This window comes from Tympanuchus pallidicinctus, unplaced genomic scaffold (assembly GCF_026119805.1).
Source record: "Tympanuchus pallidicinctus isolate F22 unplaced genomic scaffold, pur_lepc_1.0 scaffold34, whole genome shotgun sequence".
In the NCBI taxonomy this organism is placed as follows: Eukaryota; Metazoa; Chordata; class Aves; order Galliformes; family Phasianidae; genus Tympanuchus; species Tympanuchus pallidicinctus.
The window spans coordinates 1,655,521-1,675,873 of NW_026294752.1; the positions used below are offsets into that span (position 1 = coordinate 1,655,521).

Here is a 20,353-nt window from a genome sequence, read left to right on the forward strand (position 1 = left end):
TCAGTCTCCTGCACCTCAGATGTACATCCAAGAGAAGCTCAGTCATCTGCTTTCCGCCGCAAATGTGCAAACCAATTTAGACACATCCATACATACAAATAATATCCTAAATCGAGCCAAGGGTGGTAAAACCAGAAACAAGGTGGCATTTAACTTCTGTTTCGTCCTCCTTTTGGAAAATTCTGATTCTAAATTCAATCCATATTCTAACATTATAGGAAGTATAGTTGGAGCAGGAGAGAGTCTAAGCCAGACTTAGATTGTGTGAGAGTATGATGAAGATGCTCTGTGTTTCTACACTGCAGATGTACTCACTGCTCACATTTCTTCCAGTTAATGCCTGCTCACACTTTAGGGACCTCTCATTCACAACACAGAAAGCTCACCACTACACTTAAAAAAGAAAGCAAAAGAAAGAAAGAAAGAATGCTAAGACTGTAACTTTTCAGTTCTCTTTGAACCAAGATTTAACGTGAGTGGAAGAATTGTACTGAAAAAAAAGGAGTCTGTCACAGTCCAGTACCTCACAGGCCACTGCAACAAGTTTGACAGCAGCCTCTATAGAGTTGGCTTGCTTCTGGTTCACTGCACATGAATACCACAGTCAATATCTGCTCACTCGACTAATACTGCTGACTACAACACAAAGAACACAGGAATTTTGTCCAAGAAACCACAGGCTCAGAGCCTCTGAATGTGCACTATATTTAGAGCTTGCATACTTTGCAGCAGATAATAGAATGAGATAATAGAAATTTCAAGAAGCAAAACTCTAGCACTGTGGCTCCTCTGTGTATTTTTGGTTAAAGGTTAAATTAATGACCAACCAATCTGTATGTTCTTCATGTTTCTGTGCATGATTATTTTCTCTACTTGTTTTGTTCAAGTTTTCCCTCTAATTTTCCATCTTCCTCAGACTGCATAGATCCTTCTATCAGTTTTTATGAAAAATAATGGAAATTAACTCAGGGTAAGTCACTTTCTACATTCAAGCAACTATATCCATCTTATTATACAAAAGGAGTGCATAAGCATGCACACAAATATACATGCTTGTACTTACATCTGCACACGGGGAGAATCCTAAAAGCTCCAAGGCATGCTAACTTACTCCTCAGCCTGAAGTAAAATGTTACACATGCAGAGGTGTCCTCAGGCAAGACTTTTGCAGCCATTCACTTTGCTTCCATCAGCTCTTAACTTAGGCTGGCTTGAAAGTTTGCCTTAGGGAACAACTTTTCACTGGCAGACAGGAATTTGTCTAAGTACTGTTACAAGCCCAGATGGAGTAAATCAGCTCAGTGGCAGTGCGGTCCAGTGATAATACCTCAGTGCTGATAAAGCTAGAAGCCGTTGCTCTTTAGCACCATAATCCACGCAGATCACTTTAAGAATCCCTTTTGTTGGATTTAGGTCTCCCAGATGAATTTGTGCCAGCCTGCCCACAAGTGGACTGGAAGCAATGCCCACCAAAGGCCTTCCTTTCTCTTTCCCCTTAGCATCACACCTATGAGACGTCCTGCAATTTGCTGCTACCAAGGACTGTATTATTGTGAATGGTGACCAGTTAGCAGCCTGCTGGCAAAAGCATGCCTTTCTCAAAAAGGCTGGGGACCACACCTCCAGCACCTCTGGTTCTCCGTGGGGCAGGATGGAATGCGGACTAAATCCTACTTATGCACATTGCTTTCTAGGGCTGCCTCTGGACAGCCTCTGGAAGCTTGCATTGACAGCAAGAAAAAAGACACAGAAAGATGAGACCTGACTTTGCTTTTTTCTTATCATAAAAGAGGAATAGAAAACTGGGGGAAAGTTTCTACAGAGCAATTTTTAATGAAACAAATTCTCTTATTTCAATTGCTTTAAGTTTCCCAGCCATGCCAAAAACAAGCTCACTGTATAAGAACAAAGACCCTCTGTTAACATAATATTTATCTGCTGCTACCGTTTCTTCTTCAAAAATCTGTGGTTCGTAGGTATTACAATTAGCTACTCCAGAGAAAATGATTATGCCACGAAGTATGATCCACAACAGAAACAGATGAATGATGTGAATCAAATTTAATCTGGTGCAGTTAGAGGCAATTCTGTTGGCTTTCGTGCATATGTGCTTGCTAAAAACAGAGATAGTTTTTAGCAGTGAATCCTTATTTGATCTAGAATGTATTTGCCAACATAGGAGATTTTTTCTATAAGATACTCTTTCCTCGATATTGTCTCTTTCTCTTCTAGTAGGAAGAGAGCACATGCACAAAAACCATGAAAGAGTCCGGCTGAGTTTGCAGAAATTTCAGATTTTTAAAGGAGAAACAGTAGCGGCAGTGTAACAGGATCGAGGTAAAACAGCCACACTCAAAAATGTTTTCCTATTTCACTGCATGAGCATTTTTTCCTCCAGCTGTCTCTCGGTATCACAAACGCAGCCGAAGCACCGATCCTTTCCTGCAGTTCAGTATATGCCACGAAGTACAGAATAATTTGTTTTAAACTTTTCCCAGTTTCAGGCCCTTTCTAAAAACATGATCTGTTTCTGAAGTCGTTCTGAAAAAAATTCTCTTGCAAAAGAGAATTTATGACCTGCAAGTCTAACGGTAAATATTACTAAAAAAGTGGCAACAGCTGAACAAAACACTGATTCACTGTTTCAAATGAGGCAATGCTATATCCTGCATGAGAAATCACAGTTCTGGCTTCGACTCGGGCCCCCTTTTCCCCAACTCGTGAAAGGCCTGGCACTGAAAAAAACCCTCTCAACTGCAGGTTATGTGTGGGCATGCAGCCTTGCTATTTCACTTCTGTGAATCCCCATCGGCACAACACTCTGTCACCAAGAGGCTGCCTACAGAGCCTACAAGATGCACACTCGTGGCATGAAACTAACACCAAACAACCTTAACAAGTCACTGAACCACAGTGCTCACTTCTCAGGAGCTCACTATAAAAATGCCCCTGGCTATTTGCAGCCGCTTCTATCCTTGCTGCACCTTCCCCACTTCCTGGGCAGGCTTCTTGGGGTGCTTCCCATTCAACACCCATTCAAGATTGCTCCCCGCTTACAGAAAATATTTTCACAGGTGATTTTGGAAGGCTTGTAACTATAGCTCTCTTTTCAAGATCCCAGCCTTTCTTCTACTGCGGCTCCAGGCTAAACCGCAGAGCTTCTTCCAAGCCTAAAAGTAATTAAGGACAATCCAAGCAGTGAAGTTTTTCACACTGGGTAGGGCGAAATGATCCAGGAATGCTCAGATAATCTGGGGAGTTCCTCTCCAAACCTCCAATTTACAGAAAGTGATGTAATGCCGCAGGTAGAAGATTTTAAAGGTTAAAACACAAACATTTTTAAAAGAAGTACGAGCTTAGGAATGAAAGTGTGATGGAAAAATCAAGCAATCGGTGATAGGGCTGGGAAAAGCTAAACATTCTACCAACTGTACGGCAAGCAGTTTCTCTAATAATTAATAAAAATTAATATTTTGCAAGGCCAACCCTTTAATCTTTTCGCATTTGCCTATCTCCCACTATACTGCACGGTCCAAACTCAGAGGGTGATGAAAGCTGAGCACCTAGGCCTGCCTTTCCTTTCCTTTTCACCCTTATGTAACTGATGTCTGTATAAATTAGATACGAAATAACACAGCCAAGAATCAAACTCCCTTTTTATGAACTTGAAAGCTGACTGCAAACAGAACACATGCTTTGCTTTAGTACTGGTGCATTCACGCAGTTGAAAATATTTGTTTGAGGGATTACTGTTAGGTAATTATCTGCGTGTGCATAATTTCAGAGCCTATGGCTGCCAAGCTCAGATCCCCACAAGCCTCAATCAGCAACTAGAAAAAATGAGCCTGGAGCACTGTTGATTCAAGGAAGCTGCAAGACAGCAGCTTTGACTTGCAGCTTCCTCCTTGCAAGTGCAAACTTCTCAGGCATTAAGCATGTGGATAACATCAGTGTGCCTTCACTCGGGTTTACCTCCTAGCTCTCCTTTACTCACAGTTCAGGGATAACAGAAGATGGGATAGAAAGAGAAAGAAAGATGAAGACTAAATGGATGAACATTTTGGAACACGAGGTGTATCCTGTAACATGCTCAACCCTGAATCTCTGTATTAGCCTTCTAGGACATCCCATCAGACACACTGCACACAGACCAGCACCCTGGAGACATTCATTGCCACCTTGCACTTGTCTGTGCTTCAGCTCTGCAGGGCCATATTCCCCTCACAGCCACATGAACAACGCCTGCAACTATCAGCCTAGGTCACCTTCAAAAGCCTCCAACCCACTTCTGATCACTACAAGGAACTCTCGTCCTGACAAAGTCAATGCCAACAAAGACATCAGATCACTGTAAAACTAGATGAAAGCAAATCTGTGAATTACAGCTCCCGAGGAATACAAGAAGAAAAAAACCAACATGTTTAAAGCATTAATCCATGTTCAGTGAATGCTCACAGCAGCAGCACTGGACACTGCCTAGAAAAGCTGTCTCTCTCTACTGGATGGCCAGGCATTGGCATGGACTGAAAATGGCTTAGCTTTAGTCTCTGCTTTACTACCTTGCTTTGGAAATCAATTTTGAAAATTAGGTAAGAGCTAGAGAAAAGCAACAACAAAGAAAAACAAAACAAGCAGTGCAATTATTAAAGACATGCTTTGTTCTAGTGTGTTTTAATCATATGACATTTAACAAGTAATTTAGCCCGCTAGCTCAGTGAAAAGTAGTAAAACTGAATTATGGTTTAATGGAAATATTTTGAAAACTAAGATTCATGCCTTGAATTAAAAAAAAAAAAAAAAAAAAAAAAAAAAGCAATTAAACAAAGGAACAAACAAAAAAAACCCACAAAAGAACCACACTCCAGCTCCAGTTATAGAGTCGTTACGTTGCTGCTCGCTCAAGAACGATTGAAGTTTCATACATCTTCCCTGAAGTATAAACTGAAGACATACTGTGGAAATTCCAGAATAACTAAGCAGTGCTAACAAACAGGTCTTGGTAACACAAAGTGACACATTTCAGTACATATTCATAAGGGTTGGGGCTTATTATTGGGCTGTAATTGCAGTTGTTCTAACACCTAATAAGCCATGGTTGGAAAAACAAAGGCAGGTTAATTTGTGATTTCCTCCACTCATTCAGAGGCAAATTAAGTGTCAAACAGCTAATACAGAACATATTTCATTTTATGAGATTTTAATTTAATTCTGCACCATATCGTTGATGCCTTAATATAGGGTGGTTTATCTAAGAAAAAGAGCAATTTATAAACCTCTTTCAATTGAAATCTTTAATGATAGGATACGATAGCATAATTACAGCAATGACTGCTAGTCCTCGTATACACAAGCATCTGTCAGCAATTCCATTGCAAACATAAACCTCTACTTTAGGGGTTTACAACTCAGTTATAAAATTTGGCTCCAGGGTGAAATTTGGGATACAGCAGTTCTGCCCATCAGCAATTAAACTACATATCTCACACATAAATAGATATCATCATGCACACAAACACACGTATATCTTTGGAGCTGGAAGTACATAAAAGCCTGTAACACCTTACAAATTCCTCCTTTTTTTTTTTTTCTTTCTTTTTTTTTGGAGCCACTGTTCAAAATACTGTGCATGTTATAGGCTTCAGGTGGACAAGGCCTCCTCTCACATTTTTTCTGCACTTGTATTACTACTAACTAATTCCACTAAGGCTTGACAGGTTCTGGAACACACTTCTAGGAGCTTGGGTAACTGCCAATTTTATTACTTTTATTTTTTTTTCATATTTGAGGGTACTACGAAGCTGCAGGGAAAAACCACTCATACAATGAAGTCATTGATAAAGCTGTTGGGTAAACACTTGGATCCTGACTGGTGTTCTAGCCATTTTCTCTCAAAATTCTCAAATGACTTCTCATGTCCTCTTCTTTTTCCTTTATTATTATTATTTTTTTTTTAAATATATCAATGGTATTAAGACAGCAGTCCAAATAGTCATTCCAAAAGGCCCCAGATCTAACTTCCCTGAGTGCCACTTACATGAGGGTCTGTAGAACTTGCAAGAAAATCGTCGGTGCCTACCACACACAAAAATTAAAATTTATTCCTGAAACCTGCAAAAGCATGATGAACCTACTTACAAAGAAGCTCTTCGAGTCCAACAAAGTTATTTTCAACTGCTTAATTGACTTTTTACCTTGAATTGTGCTGAGCATAATGGCTCCAAGATCTATTACAGCTCATCATTTCAATGGTGATACAAACTAAATGACTGGAAGAATTATCAAGAGTAAAACAAATAGCCAATATCAGGGAGATTTTCAGATTAAAGCTTGGGTTGGTGTCAGAGTGTGTAAAGCAACTGCCTACAGCTATATACGTAATGCAACATGCCAAGATCCCCATGCCCCTTATAAGCCTCTGCCGGGCCTGGCAAAGCCTCAGCTCCGAGGCAGGACTGCAGAGTTCAGGGCAGCACTGATTTCAGAGGGAAAAAGGCCATCAGTGGGCATCTTTAACATCTTAAGGAACTTTGTCAGTATAGGATGCCATATAGCCCCAAATTTTCATCGTCGCTCAAAGGGGACACAGCCATGCACCCACCCAAAAGACCCTGTGCACTTTGCATCACTGGGCTGCGGCTCTGGGCAGTGAGCACAGCCAGACAGAGCCCCACACAGCACAGGATACAGACGCCTCAGCAACAGTGCACAGGTGGTGCCCAGATTTTGCAATAAGTCCAACTGATAATTCAAGTTAAAATATATCATGGATCCACTTTGGGTTTAGTTCATCAGCTCAGCACACTCAACCTTGTTTGGGCAAGCCAGGGAACTGATACACTTGTTTGCAGCACCCCAGGAACTGCTTGCTCTAACTAAAGACAAATTTCCTATCAGCTTCAGAAGAAGCAAGACCTGAGCTCCTAGCCACTTTCTTTCTGCTTTGGAAAGAGCCCAAAAACACCTAGTCAAAATGTTCATTTGCACTGCAACATCTGGGATGACCATAATGAGTCTGTATGAGCCTGCCATCTTTAGCTTACAATGGTTTTTAGCAGCAAACCTAAATGTGTATTTGAGTATATTTATTACGTGGTTGACTGTGGGGTAGATGCTGATGCATCAGAGGAAATAAGGAATAAATCACAGGTTTCTGCTCTCTCCCCTTCTATAAATACCCACTTTTCCGCTAGCACCCAAGAAGACAGCAACACAGATTTATTACTTACCTCCAGGCAAATCTGCTCTAAAATTACAATTCAGTAATAGAAGACTGATCCAAAAAAATTGTTAGTAAAATATTGTCTGTGCACTTGGGCATGTAGTTAGGATTGTTAATATCAATTAATTCTGCTCACAGAGGAGGACTTGTTTTAAAACAACTTCATTTTTCTTCTGCATATATGTAATTACACAGCTGTAACTAATAGCCATAGCAAAGCAATCTGCCATCTAAACAACTCGCATTATTCTTCAAAGTATTACTTGTGCTTTTCTTCTTTTATTTTCTCAGTATGAGAGGTGATTAGTAGATATGATTAAATGTATATACCAAGCCTTTTAGTGAAGTACTAAGCCCTGCTTTTTGGCTTCACTTTTTTAATGGCACATAGCAAGTTTTCGGGCACAACTGCTTTATACTGCAACGCTTATATTTGTATCCCCCTACAGAATAAGGTAATATTTATTTCTAAACGATTTCATCACTACCACGCTTTTCTAATGCACGTTATCACTGGTATTCATTTCTTTTATCTTTGTGTAAACCATGTGCTCTATCACATTTGCCATTTTGTTTGGGTGACAATCCCATCAATCAACCGATTGCCTGTGCACGCACACTACAGGGACTATGAAAATTTACCAAAAATTTAATTATCTTTCACAGCATTCACTGGGAAAAGAATCTTCAGCACAAGAGGGAATTTTAGCATCAAGAGTCCCAAGCCTGATTCAAACAGAATACATGTTTTGTCTGGCACTTTTTAATTCAGCATTTATAGAATGACAGCACTCAGAATAAATGTCAGCAAAACGTATAGGTAACACTTGCCAGCCACCTATTGGAAAAGAATTTCTCAGGCACAAGCCTGGTTTTGCTTCATGGACAGATAACCTTGATGCCTTCTAAAAGTAAATCTCACTCTTCAGCTAAACTGGCAAAGTGCTCCGGATGCACAGTTTTAAGCATGGCAAAGATTCATATACTTGCCCACTGTTCAAGACAGTGCAGGAAGCTGAAGCAGGGTGGAAATACCAAATACTCACACATGCAGAGGAGGAATGGGAGATGGTTCGTAATGGTAGCGTCCCTCATGATGTCTTGCATCAATTGGTACAGGAGGGTGGAACGCTGGGAAGAGGTGAGGTGGATCTGAAAAAACAAGCAAGGTGCCCAGATCTGAGTATCTCCAGTGACTCTTCACAAATACCACTAATACAAATGGAACAGATAGCTAAAACTTGTGCCAACAGCACTGCAACTTACGGGTCAAATGCTCCTTTCCCACTGCAGTCACTCAGGACTGTCTGAGCATTTGGCCCACAGCATTTGCATGAATATGTATTTACTAATTTTAATATTCTCTTTTTATAGCTTAAATGGAAAGGGACATCAAGAAATCTTTAATAAATAATTACATGCCCATATGTGAAGTGTCAGATCAAAAGGACCATCATTCCTAAGCATTCCTGATTTATTTATTTTTTATTAAAACAAGAAAAAATATCCCAAGAAGAAAAGGCTGGGCAGAGAATACCATAAAACAAAAAATACATATCCTCAGAGATGTCTAAACAGTCCTACAACAGAAAGAAAAACTGAAGCAGCATGCTGAGAAATGACTATCTGAAATAAATCAGACAACAGAGTTAAAAGCAAAATGCAATCGGGGAAGGTTGTACCAGAGATGCTTAACTGCACTGCGTCGACAGACAGACAGAGACGCATCAGAAGAAACGTGCCTGTGGACCAGAGGATCCATCCCACACGCCGCACTCAAAAGGGACGGCGCCTGCTTTGTCTCTGTGGCAGCAGACCCAGCCATTCCCTCTGCTGCGCCTCCCCCAAGGACAGGGCTTGCAGCTGCCATGCCTCCCTTTCCACTGCTCAGGAGAGCCCCAGCGACCAGGCTGACAAAGGGGGAAGCCAGTCAGCCAGCCCTGCCCGCTCCACCTCCCACAGCGCGCTGGTGGAGGGCCCAAGCACAGCCTGCTCCACATCTCTGCTGTGTCTGAGGCAGAACCGTTCCTGGTTCTGCTAGGGACACCGTTAGCACCCCACAACGCTGCAGCACCATGCTGGTGCGCCTCCGCAAGGCTGCATTGAGGGGCATCCCAAATGCAAGAAGTGCTGAGCATCTCCAGCGGCACAAAAACACAGCCTGCCCAATTACCTGACCGCCACTTTGGGTGAAGTCATGTGTTTATCCAACACTAAAAGCTGACAAGTACAGACATTAGGTCATGTCAGGGATTTACTAAAATGTTTCTAGAGAGAAAAAATCTTTAATTATACCCTCCCTGTATCTCTAAGTCCATTTCAGTTTCGCCTGCTGACACTTCAGGTATCTTTTCTTTGTATGTTCTGCCCTTCCTATTCAGCAAAATGTAATCCTCTTAGATTATGTTATCTATGGAAACAGTTGCTTCATCTAAACTACTGTGATTTAAAAAAGAAAGAAAGATTTTTCCCCTTGGTATTTGTCAAAAGTTGGGTTGGTTTGTTATTATATTTTGAAGTGGGAAGGAAAGACTAGAGCAACAAAAATCATGGCCCTTAGGGGAATAAAAAGATGAGCTGAAGGGGAAATCACATAAATTCTGAAGGCATATTTCCAGTATTTCAGGGAAATCTGGAAACATTTGAAATGGCCTGTCCAGTTTCAGGGCTTGTTTTTTTGAAACATCAGCTAGTGTGCAATCAGCCACAGCACATTTCTACCACTTTCTGACTCGGGACAATATAAATGAAGAATAACTGTAGTTTAATAATGGAACCTGATCGTGGCAGCTTCCATTCCAGTTCTGCTAGATAAGCTGGACTTGGGTGGTAGTTAGTGGCTAATCAGTACCCCTGAGAGCACACAGTTGTCATTTGACCAGAGGATGCTGGCTTCCACCTCTCAAAATACAATTTTCACCAGCCAGCAACACATAGAAGGGAGAAAAGAGCACAAGAGATGAGAGATCACAAAGGTTTTGAGACCCTTTCCTTGTTAAGGTAAGCACGAACCTCCTCACTTCCCCACATCAAGCACCCACCCCAGCCTCCTGTCAGCTTTCATGCTAAGAAACCCCAGTTAGCCCTCCTGAGGTCTAGCTGAAGCTGAATGTGATCACCAAACATCCCCTATTTGAGAATGGAAGGTGTGTATTAAGTGAATCAAAACGCTCTGTGGGGCCTACACAGCACACCACCAATCCACATTTAGCACGTGGGATATAAATCCCCAAGAACACCCTTTGGAAGCCTCTTGCATTTAGTTCCTTTGTCCATCTTGGTTGCCATTTCCATCTGGGCAGCAGCCATGCTCCATCACAGCACAGGGAACCATCTCCATCAGCCCTGAGCTGACCGAGCAGAGCTGCAGAAGTCCCCCATAATTATCCGTCTCACCTGTTATTATTTACACACGATCAGTACAGCTGGAGAGCATCCTAACTCAAGCTTATATGTGACAAGTTACTACACTGTAGGAATCTCCTGTCTCAGTCCTTAAGAAAAAAACACATGATGACTTCTCCAAAGTCAGGCTAAAACTGCTGGAGCAGAATAAAGTGCCACTAAACCTGGCCATCTGCTATTTATCATATAACCTCCTGAGTGATGATTCCGCAAACCAGCTGCTAAGTGCTGTGTACTCTACTGCCAGCAAACTAACAGACTAAATGGGTGACAGGGAGAATAATGTGCAGAACTAGCAGAATTGGGTTTATGGAGGGAATTCAAATTCTGCCATGCCTCAGGAAATGCTCAGTGCAGAAGTAAGAAGTAAACACCGTGTGTTTTGGTGGCCATAGACTACTCCATTCAGAAAAGCATTCAATATTTACATGAAAAGATTCTTGCATCAGAGACCTCCAAGCACACCCATCATTTAGGGCTTCACGTGGAGCGCACTTGAAATTCCACAAAAATGTAATTGGTTGATACGTATTTAAATGGAAATACAGATTAAGAAGTTTGCCAAGCAAGTAACTCAAGCTGCAGCCAGCTTTCCAGTGCTTTTTCATACACTGAGTGCATCTTGGCATTGTTATTTATGCAGTAGCTAAGAAAGGAGTGAGTCTACTCATGGGCTGAGACTGAATCTCTTTGGTGTTCCTGGTGCTCTCTCTGTTCAAAGAACCAGAGGGTGACTTAGTGCAGAAGTCAGGACAGCTGCTCTGACTGCAACAACATTTACATGTTGCCCAAAGCGTGAGGAACAAAACCCTAACCCTTAGCAAACAGGAACTCCTCTCTCCAAAACAAATCAACAAAATGTAACTTTCCTACGCAGCAATGGAATTATTTATTACCACTCACAATTTTTAAAAAATTCTGGCTGAGATGCAAACTAGCAAAGCATCTGTCAGGTAATTTTCTTGCAGACATCCAAAGGCAACCATGAACTCCTGGACAAACACTTCCACAAACCCTTACACTCTTGCAGAGACTCCCTGACATAAGCATACAGTCAGGGAGTTATTATCTGTCAAGATGGACAGATGCTGCCTGTGTATTTGGAGTCCTCAGCTTCCACTCAGCAGTATCCTGTCCTGTGCTTAATTCTCACTATTTTCAAGAACACTTGAGGACATGCCAAAGTAATGGAAACACACTTAAACATTCCTCGCTCATTGCAGAATTTGGTTTCTACTGCCTGCTCCCACATACTTTGCTGTCTACTGCTACAAGCTTCCTTCAGATGCTCCTCTGTCTCCTACGTAGTGAACAGTCTCTTCATAATAAAACGAGAGATACAATTGCCTAAAATGCTCAAAACCAATCTCTCTTAACATGGAGAGACTTTCTGGAAAATACGTCAATTTATGCTGACTTTTTGTTGTGCAAAACATGCCTTTTTATTTCTTCTCAAAGGATTCTTCTTTGCTCCTTAGAGGAAGTGAATAGGATCATCTCTCTCAAATTACAATCACTCCCATACAGGAAAAGAGAAGAGCCCTCCACTTGTTCTCTGAAAGTCAGAAACCTCTGGTTCTTCTGCAGCACCATGGGAGAGAAGCAAGGAAAAGTTACAAGTACGTTCCTTGCTGCTGAAAAGTGAATCTGAAGTCTAATGAGATGCAGCAGCGGTTTGCTGCGAGCTTGGGTGGAAAGGCAGATAATTCATGCTGGCTCTAAGGTGTCATGCAACACCATGAGACAATGCTGAAGAGGGCAGGCTGCCCCTGAGATCATGCACAAACAGAGAGCATTTCTGTAGATTCTCATTTAAGAAATCACTAAATTTGGAAAGCTGGGCTTCAATGTCAAGACAAGTAAAGCTGACTGTTCTCAGCTGATTTTCTCAAGCACCTTGTGATTCTTGCCAAACCCTTGAGGAAGACGGCTGCTGAAACGACAGGCTGCATTTCTCAGCATGTCGAGAAAGCATTCTCCACTGTAGAAAATGCCTGCATCAGCTTGAGTGCATTCGGTGCAGTCTCAAAGTATGCACCTGCACTGTGAGATCATGGCACAAGACAACATGGGATTCAGGCACAGGGCAGGAAGGGCTCATTGTCTTTTAGCACATTTGTCATCAGAACAATCAGCTCACTGTAATACATGTCAGAACAAAGTTGGGGGAAAACTCTATGTGAGATATAACCTCATCTGAGGTGAAATCCTCTCCCTAAAATTAATTCAGGTTTTGATGCTGAACTCAGCGGTACCAAGATTTCATACCAGATGTAAAGGAACAGTATCAAGCAAAATACAGCCTCTCCACTAATGTCTTTTCAATACACAGAGTTGTTTTGAAGAGTTTGCCAGCAAATTTCTACACTTCCTTTTGTTCATAAGCTGATCACCAGATGGGAATTTTCTTACATTCAGGTTTGCAGAATCCTTAGGGGTATCACTGTTTTCTTCACACAAATTTATTTCAACTTATCTGAGCTTAATGGTATTGCCAGGTTTTATGGCAAGAATCCAGTGCTTTTTTTTGCCAAGCAAAGCCATTATTTTGGAATTTTTTTTATCACAGCTTACATTAGAGCTCAATAAGAGCACATCCTGTTGTCTTTGGGGGACTTTTTTAGTTCCCTTTCAAAAACTAGGGTGAGTTATGCTGTCTACTTATGCTTATACAGTCTTTCATCAGGAAGAAAAATGACTGAGACACAGCCACACGATAACACATGCACTTAACCTGGAGCACTTGAAGAACCTCCTTACGGTGACCAGAGCTGTTGCTTTGGCACTGCTGCCATCTGAACACATCTGACCCCTAGATGCACTACAGCCAACTTTCTCAGGGCCTTCACTGGGTCTACAGCTGCATGCTGGCAGGCACAGGGTTGGCATGAACAGAACTGCCCACTTTCTGACTTCACACAGAAAAGTCTGTAAGAAGAAAAGCCATGACAAAAAACAAACAAACAAACAAACAAAAACCCCCACAAATAAATGGTTAAAGCTGAGAAATGGACAGAAGGAGAAGAAAAGAAATAATTTTTAATTGATAAGTTCTCTCCACTTCAGTTACACTATATGTCAATTTTGCTAGCATGCAGTAGGTATATCACTGACAGAAAAACAGTTTCCAATCAGATCATGGTCCTTCTACATCTGTGTTTATTAATGATGACCAAACTCCCCTCCCTATCCTCCACTTACATTTCCTGAACCCATATATTGTATTATAAATAAACCACAGGACTTCTAACCCAAACCTCATAAACCAGAACACAGTTACAGCTCTGTGTCTCTTGTTACAGCTGAAAAATTAATTTCTACCTTTGGAAAGCCAAAAATTAAGACTTCAGGGCATCTCAGATCTCTGGCATGCACTTTATCCCTTCTTTGATTGTAAACTTACACACCTTGTGGGAACACGTTTTATTGTTTTCAGTAGTTCCACAACAACCAGCATGCCAGACACTTAAAGGAGGAGCAGCTTCCTGTGTGGTGGAAAAAAAGTAGCTGGAAATAATTTCATCAGCTGGCACCAAGAGGTCTTTAATATGCCAAATTTGCTGCAGGTATTGGCTAAAGAGCTCCTTGATGGATTTCAGTTTGAACGTTTTAATGTTCATCCCCATCACTGTAGTTCTGCTGTCTGTGCAGGACTGATCTGGAACGCTAACTAAACTTCTGTAAGTCCATTCAGCTCGCTTTAGTGGACCCTTTGCCCAAACTGAAAAAGGAAAAGAAAGAACAAAAGAAGAAAAAAGAAAAGGAAAAAGGAGGAAGGAGAAAGGAGAAAGGAGAAAGGAGAAAGGAGAAAGGAGAAAGGAGAAAGGAGAAAGGAGAAAGGAGAAAGGAGAAAGGAGAAAGGAAAAGACTTCTGGGATAATAAATGTACTACTTATACAGTGGTGGAAGTGCATCAGAATGCACTATCAGTAGCTTCTTCCATCCAGCAAACAGCACTGCTTCAGTCTGTAAGCAACCTTAGAAAATCCTCATGAACATTAGCAACAGTTGCATGCAGCTGGCATGGTATATTGGCCCACAAAAAGACAATGACAAGACATCCTGGCAACACCACCGCATTACTGGGAGGGAAAATCGTTTCATCTAATGCAGCTGGCTGTGGGTACAGCACAGCTCATCTTTTTTATAACCTCTGGATCCCATGCAGCGTTTCTTAACAGACTTAATAACGTGGTCTCCACAAGAAAATGACAAATTGTCCTCTGCCAGGAAACTGACAAAAGAAATCCCTCCCTCCATTACCTCGAATGGACTCTCCAGTGAAAAAATAATTTATCTTCTGCCTTGAAGCATGCCTTCTGTTTTGCTGTTGTTCCCTCTAACTTCTTGTGTGACTGCACATTAATGTATCCTCTGCTGCTAACCCGCATTTAACTCTCAGCAACCCCAGTCAAGTGGTTTAATCCAGACGCCTAGAAACACTTCCCACTTTTATTACATGTATGCACAATGATCATATACCCTAAGGATAGCAAATAACTGAACAAAAAGCGACTATGCACACATAAATATTTTTGTATATATGTACATATACATGCAAATATTTTTGTACCTATATGCATACGCATACATATTTCTGTAAACATGGAAAATTCTTGTGGTTGAAAGCGAGCTACTGAGTTGAAAGTGCTTACTGGTTGAAAGTGGAAACTGAGGAAAGCAAGAGGTGATGAAAAAATAAATCCTGATCTGCATGGGAGAGAGCTAAAGGAGAAACCTCACAACTCGGACTGAACCCCAAGCAAAGGCTAAACATGCAGTTTGGTCATTATGTATGCCTCAGCACTGAACATGGGAAGATGTGAATACCCTGTATTAACATATGGATCACAAATAAGTGCAAGATGCAAATATACATGTGGCTAAGGACAAGTAAAAGAAAGGTAAAGCGTAGGAAAGAAACAAACACATCCTCGTAAGCTGCTGATCAGACGCAGGAACAAATCAAGAAAAGCTGGGCAATTAAAAACCCTTAGGGGGCATTTTTAGAAGCTGACAGAACTTCCAAAGAGTAAATCAATCTGAAAAAGTTACTTGTTTAAATAACAGTTTGGAGATTTGTCTGTTCCGTGCAGCAGAATCATGTCTGAACGCTATTCCAAAGGCCAGGTCTTGAACGTTGGGTACCTGTGCAGCATTCTGCAAATCACTGTAGCTCAACAGCTTTCCAGCAGCTGAGGTTCTAGACCACAGGGTGAAAGTCTTGGAAATAGTTTATACTCAGCAGCTTTGATGAGTAATTTATGGCACGATAAGAATTAGAGAGGGAAAACTGTAATTAGAACAATTATGTCTATTTTTAGATATTAAAACAGTGCAGATTCTATGGGATGCACAATCAGATGAACTCTCAGTGAGACTTTCTTCCCTGCTGTTCAACTTGATTTTTTTTTAAATTTCAACCAAATATTCATAATTATTTAGCTTCTCTCTGTACCATCCTAAGCAATTACTCTCCTTCTGTGGTGTTTACACTCTTCAAGCTCTTGCAGATGAGTAGATAGTTATCAGATGTGCTCTCAAGCCACTCAATAATATGCATTTATTGCCTTCTTTAATCTCTATGTCCATATTCTAAATTAATCAGTCATTTCATTTTGCTCTCTGGGTTCCTTCCAGCTTGGGAGAGCTATACAGTTATCATGCCTGCACTCTAGGGCATCAGGTCTTCACTGTAGGCTGACATGTCCAGGATGAAGCAGCCCTAGAAATTGGTAATCCAAGTCACCTATTTCTACAAATTCTCTCTCCAGCAGAGTATGTATTTCTACTCAGTTTCTCATATATCATTGTTTTTCATTTTCTCACTATGGGACAGTACCTTCATGATGGGGTAGCAACCTGCTCCACAATTTCCAGGGCACTGCTGATGAAACTGGCATTGCTCAAGATGAGTAAAAGTAGAAATAGACTTTGCTTATTACCTCTTGACACTGCTAAACTCTTTGAGTCGTTTTCTTCCTCTTTGCTCCCTTATGTCCCCCCTCAGCTTCTTACAGAGTTTTCCCCATGTATTTCATCAATTTTTTTTATTTCAGAACTTTACAGAAGATGGAAAGGCAAATTCCCTTCATTTGCCCTATTGACATCTACCCTAAGCACTCATTCAGCTCATTTCTGAGAATGTCAGATTGTCAATATTCAAGCCAATCTGTGTTAAGTTTTTCAAGTCAAGTTCCACAAGGCACTTCTTTTTTAACAGGGCCTTCGTCAAATTACATCCCTTGTCTGTGCTTCGGTCTGATCAATGCTAGCATGGAGATATCCTTTCTGAAACACTCTGACATAGTCCGGTGGTAAGTTCTAAATAAGAGATAAAAAAGAATTAAAACTACCATGTTCTGTGTAGTCATTATTTAATTCCTAGAAAAGAATAGTTAAACTGCCCAAAACTGCTAATTCCTCACACATCTTTTTAGGGTTTTCCTTATGATCGTTTCAGGTTTGTTCTTCGTTACAGACGACTTCGAATCATTCCCTAATAAACACACCCAGGATGAGCATATTACCAAACAGCTTCAAATGCTTTTTTGCTGGTTTTTAGGACTGTTGTGAAGATCCCCCCGTTTCCTCATCCCCACCACAGGGCATTTCAGTTTATGGCAAGTTCCTCACAAAGTTATACCAACAGTTTAACTCCCTCCTCTCTTTTGTTCTCTATTGACCTGATGGCAAGGTCTGGCCTGTGTTTCTGCTTTGGGAAATGAGTGGTGCTTAACCCAAGCTTTTAAGTGCAAAAGTGTCACCCACTTGTAGCAGCATTGCTGGGGAACTAAATGAAGGGCATGGAAGTAGAGCTAACAGGTGAAAGGAGGTGATCCTGTCCTTTTACTCTGTGCTGGTAAAGCCTCACATGGAGCACTGCATCCAGATGTGGAGTCCTCGAGTACAGGAGAGACGTGGACCTGTTGGACAGTGTCCAGAGGAGAGCCACAAAAGTGATCCAAAGGATGAAACACCTCCCCTGTGAGGGCAGGCTGACAGAGTTGGAGCTGTTCAGCCTGGAGAAGGCTCCAGGGAGACCTGACAGCTGCCTTTCAGTATCTAACAGGGGGGATACGGGAAAAAAGGGGACAGACTTTGAAAACTATCTCAGTGAAGAGAGTTTGCTGCAATAGGGCCCTAGTTTGTAACTGAGCTTTTAGGAGCTAGCAGATAACTATAATAGCATCCTCTTCTCCAATCTCCAGACCAGGCTAACAGGAGATAAAGTTACATTACCTGCCTATGGCCATCAGTGTTCTTCATCTTAGTTTCTGAGGGACAAGAGGAGAGAAAGTATAGATGAGGTGGATCATAATACCACAATTATGAAAGAACTGGGATAGAACTGTTCTATACTCCCATGTGGTCAAGATGTGGCCACCACTCTTCATTTCCATCTCTACAGAGTACAGGAGAAGCCAAGGATGCTCCTAGGAGACAAGGGAAAGACAGCCAAATGGGGATCAGGCAGACAGCCCACCAATCCCTGCCACACTATCACCTGCCTCAGGAGACTACAGGTGCTACAGATTTAGATGGCCTCAAGGGAAAGAGGGAAAAGTCACAGAAGAAAAATGCAGTAAGGGTCCAAGTATGAAGAAACTACTGACAGACCAGGAGATTCCAGGAATGACTGGGAGCTCGTAGGGTACTTGAAGTGAAAGAGGAGAACAAGGACCTGCCCTATTCTTACATAAATTTTGGGGCATCTGCTTTTGGTCACTGCATGGAAATGATATGGGGCTAGGTGGACCACCAGGGTGATGCAGTACAGTCCCTCCTGCTCTGTGAACTCCTACCATGTTCCAGGGGCCCCAAAGCCGAGATAGCCATAAAACCCCATCTTCTCATATTCAGCTAGAGCATAACCAATACTCCAGTAGACTTATCACTTGCTTTCTAGGGACCTCCACAGCTCTGAGAAGCATGAGCAAGATCTTCCAAGCCTGTAACAGTGAATTCTTCTGTTCCATCTTGGTCCAACACACTGCACAAAAGTGTTCTACACCTAACAGCAAGTACATACAACAAAAATAACTAAGATGTGTATCCCCTGACCTCAGAGTAGCAATCCTCCCTTTCATCTTTCTGTGCAAACTTCAGACACAGGCTGGCTACAGGAACATGGGGAAAACGTACAGGTGACTTTATTTACCCCACAAGAGGAGAGGAGGAGATAGTTCTACTCAACCTTGGAGCTTTTCCTGCACATTAAGCATCAGTTTCTCATCAGGTAGGAGTGTGATGCTTCACTGAGTGCAGTGGCAGCAGGAGAGGTATAGCGACATTCCATATGGAAAAGCTGTTTGACACAAAGGTTGGAGGTCAAAAGTTTAAATGTTTGTGACAGAGACTACAGCAGTCCTTTTCTGGTTAATAACATCAAGGGGTTTGCCAGCTCTTAGTGCTAGTATCGCTGCTTCTTTGGATCCTATGGAAACTCTAGCACATTTATTGTTCTCTGGGAATATAAGGACTCTTTGTTTTAATCTCTGTGCTGAATCAAAAGTTGTGACTAACCTTATTCCTGAGAAGAACGCACAGGCAAACAATGCCAGAAGATGCAGCACTGTAGTCCTAACCAACTTGGAGCTTTCTTCTTCCTCAAAAAAAATAAATGATGTTTATGGATGGAAACATACGGTCCCTACTGGACAGCATTAGAAGTCTCTGCTCCTGAACTCCCCAGACGACTGATTTTAATTGTTTTGTGCTATGGTAGGAGGCAAAACGCATTTGCTGTGATGAAGATCTCAGTTTTGCCAGTCATTGTTGACGAACAATCCTTTTAGGTAAAACTGTGGCACAGTCAGAAATAGCAGTGAGATTCTCCGAGACGAACCCGAGAGCTGTAACCACAAGAAGTATCGCTTCTCCCAGCCATTCCCTGCTCTCTGAACTCATGCTTGTGGTTAGGCAGCAACTTACTACAAGATCTCTGCAGTGCATGTTCCAAGCATTGTATCAGCCATCGATACCTCACGCCTTGCCAGAAGCAGGATCCAAGTTCATTTGTTACTATCTTCCTCTGATGCCTGTTCCCAGCTCCACAATGAGGATTAGCAGTTTCAGTTATGCTTCTGACCTCCATCTGGCTAGGCAGAAACAGATGTCTGCGTACTTGGGTACGATCTTATTTCAAAGTGGGGACTCTGGGTTACTAATGACGTTATAAAGGCAATAGCATATGTTGGCTCTCAACAGTCCATTGTCTAATTGGGATGGTTTTAATCAAATAAAAACGTACCCAAGTCTTCACAGCTAATGAATAAATCCCCATTTTAAATAATGACAATAATTTCAAATTCTCCATCAAGGCAGCATTGTAAGGCATGCCTGCAATAGTAGCAGCTATCGTAACAGGCCTGCGAGAGGCTGCAGCAACATCCGCTTGGCCCAGCTCATTATTTAAACAGCCCCTAACTGCCCTTCCCACAGGCAAGCTGCAGCCAAATTGTTTTCCTTCACTTCACAAACCAGATATGCATGGCTTATTTGAACAGCCCAACAGTTTACTTTAGTCTCTGTTTAAATACCTTCTACCACATATTTCAAACAAACAGTTCACTTCATTAGAAAGGCAAACAGTTTAGCCACAGAATACTAGCACTTGAGGGGAACTGCACCAGGCAGAGAAATCCTCTGCTTCTGTGTCAACAGTGCCTGGCCAGTAGCCCCAGCAGCATCCATGTGGAACTCCACTTCAAAGCTTTTGCACAAATA

General features: G+C 41.7%; 1 protein-coding gene across 2 annotated transcripts in view; it reads right to left on the reverse strand.

Annotated features, from left to right (window-relative positions):
- Positions 1–20,353, reverse strand: part of GLI3 (GLI family zinc finger 3) — a 203,432-nt gene that overhangs the window by 83,719 nt on the left and 99,360 nt on the right. For both annotated transcript variants that reach the window (XM_052698982.1, XM_052698981.1), the window contains exon 4: positions 8,266–8,371. In XM_052698982.1, coding sequence (XP_052554942.1) covers positions 8,266–8,371 — 106 coding nt within the window. The remainder of the gene's footprint in view (positions 1–8,265; positions 8,372–20,353) is intronic.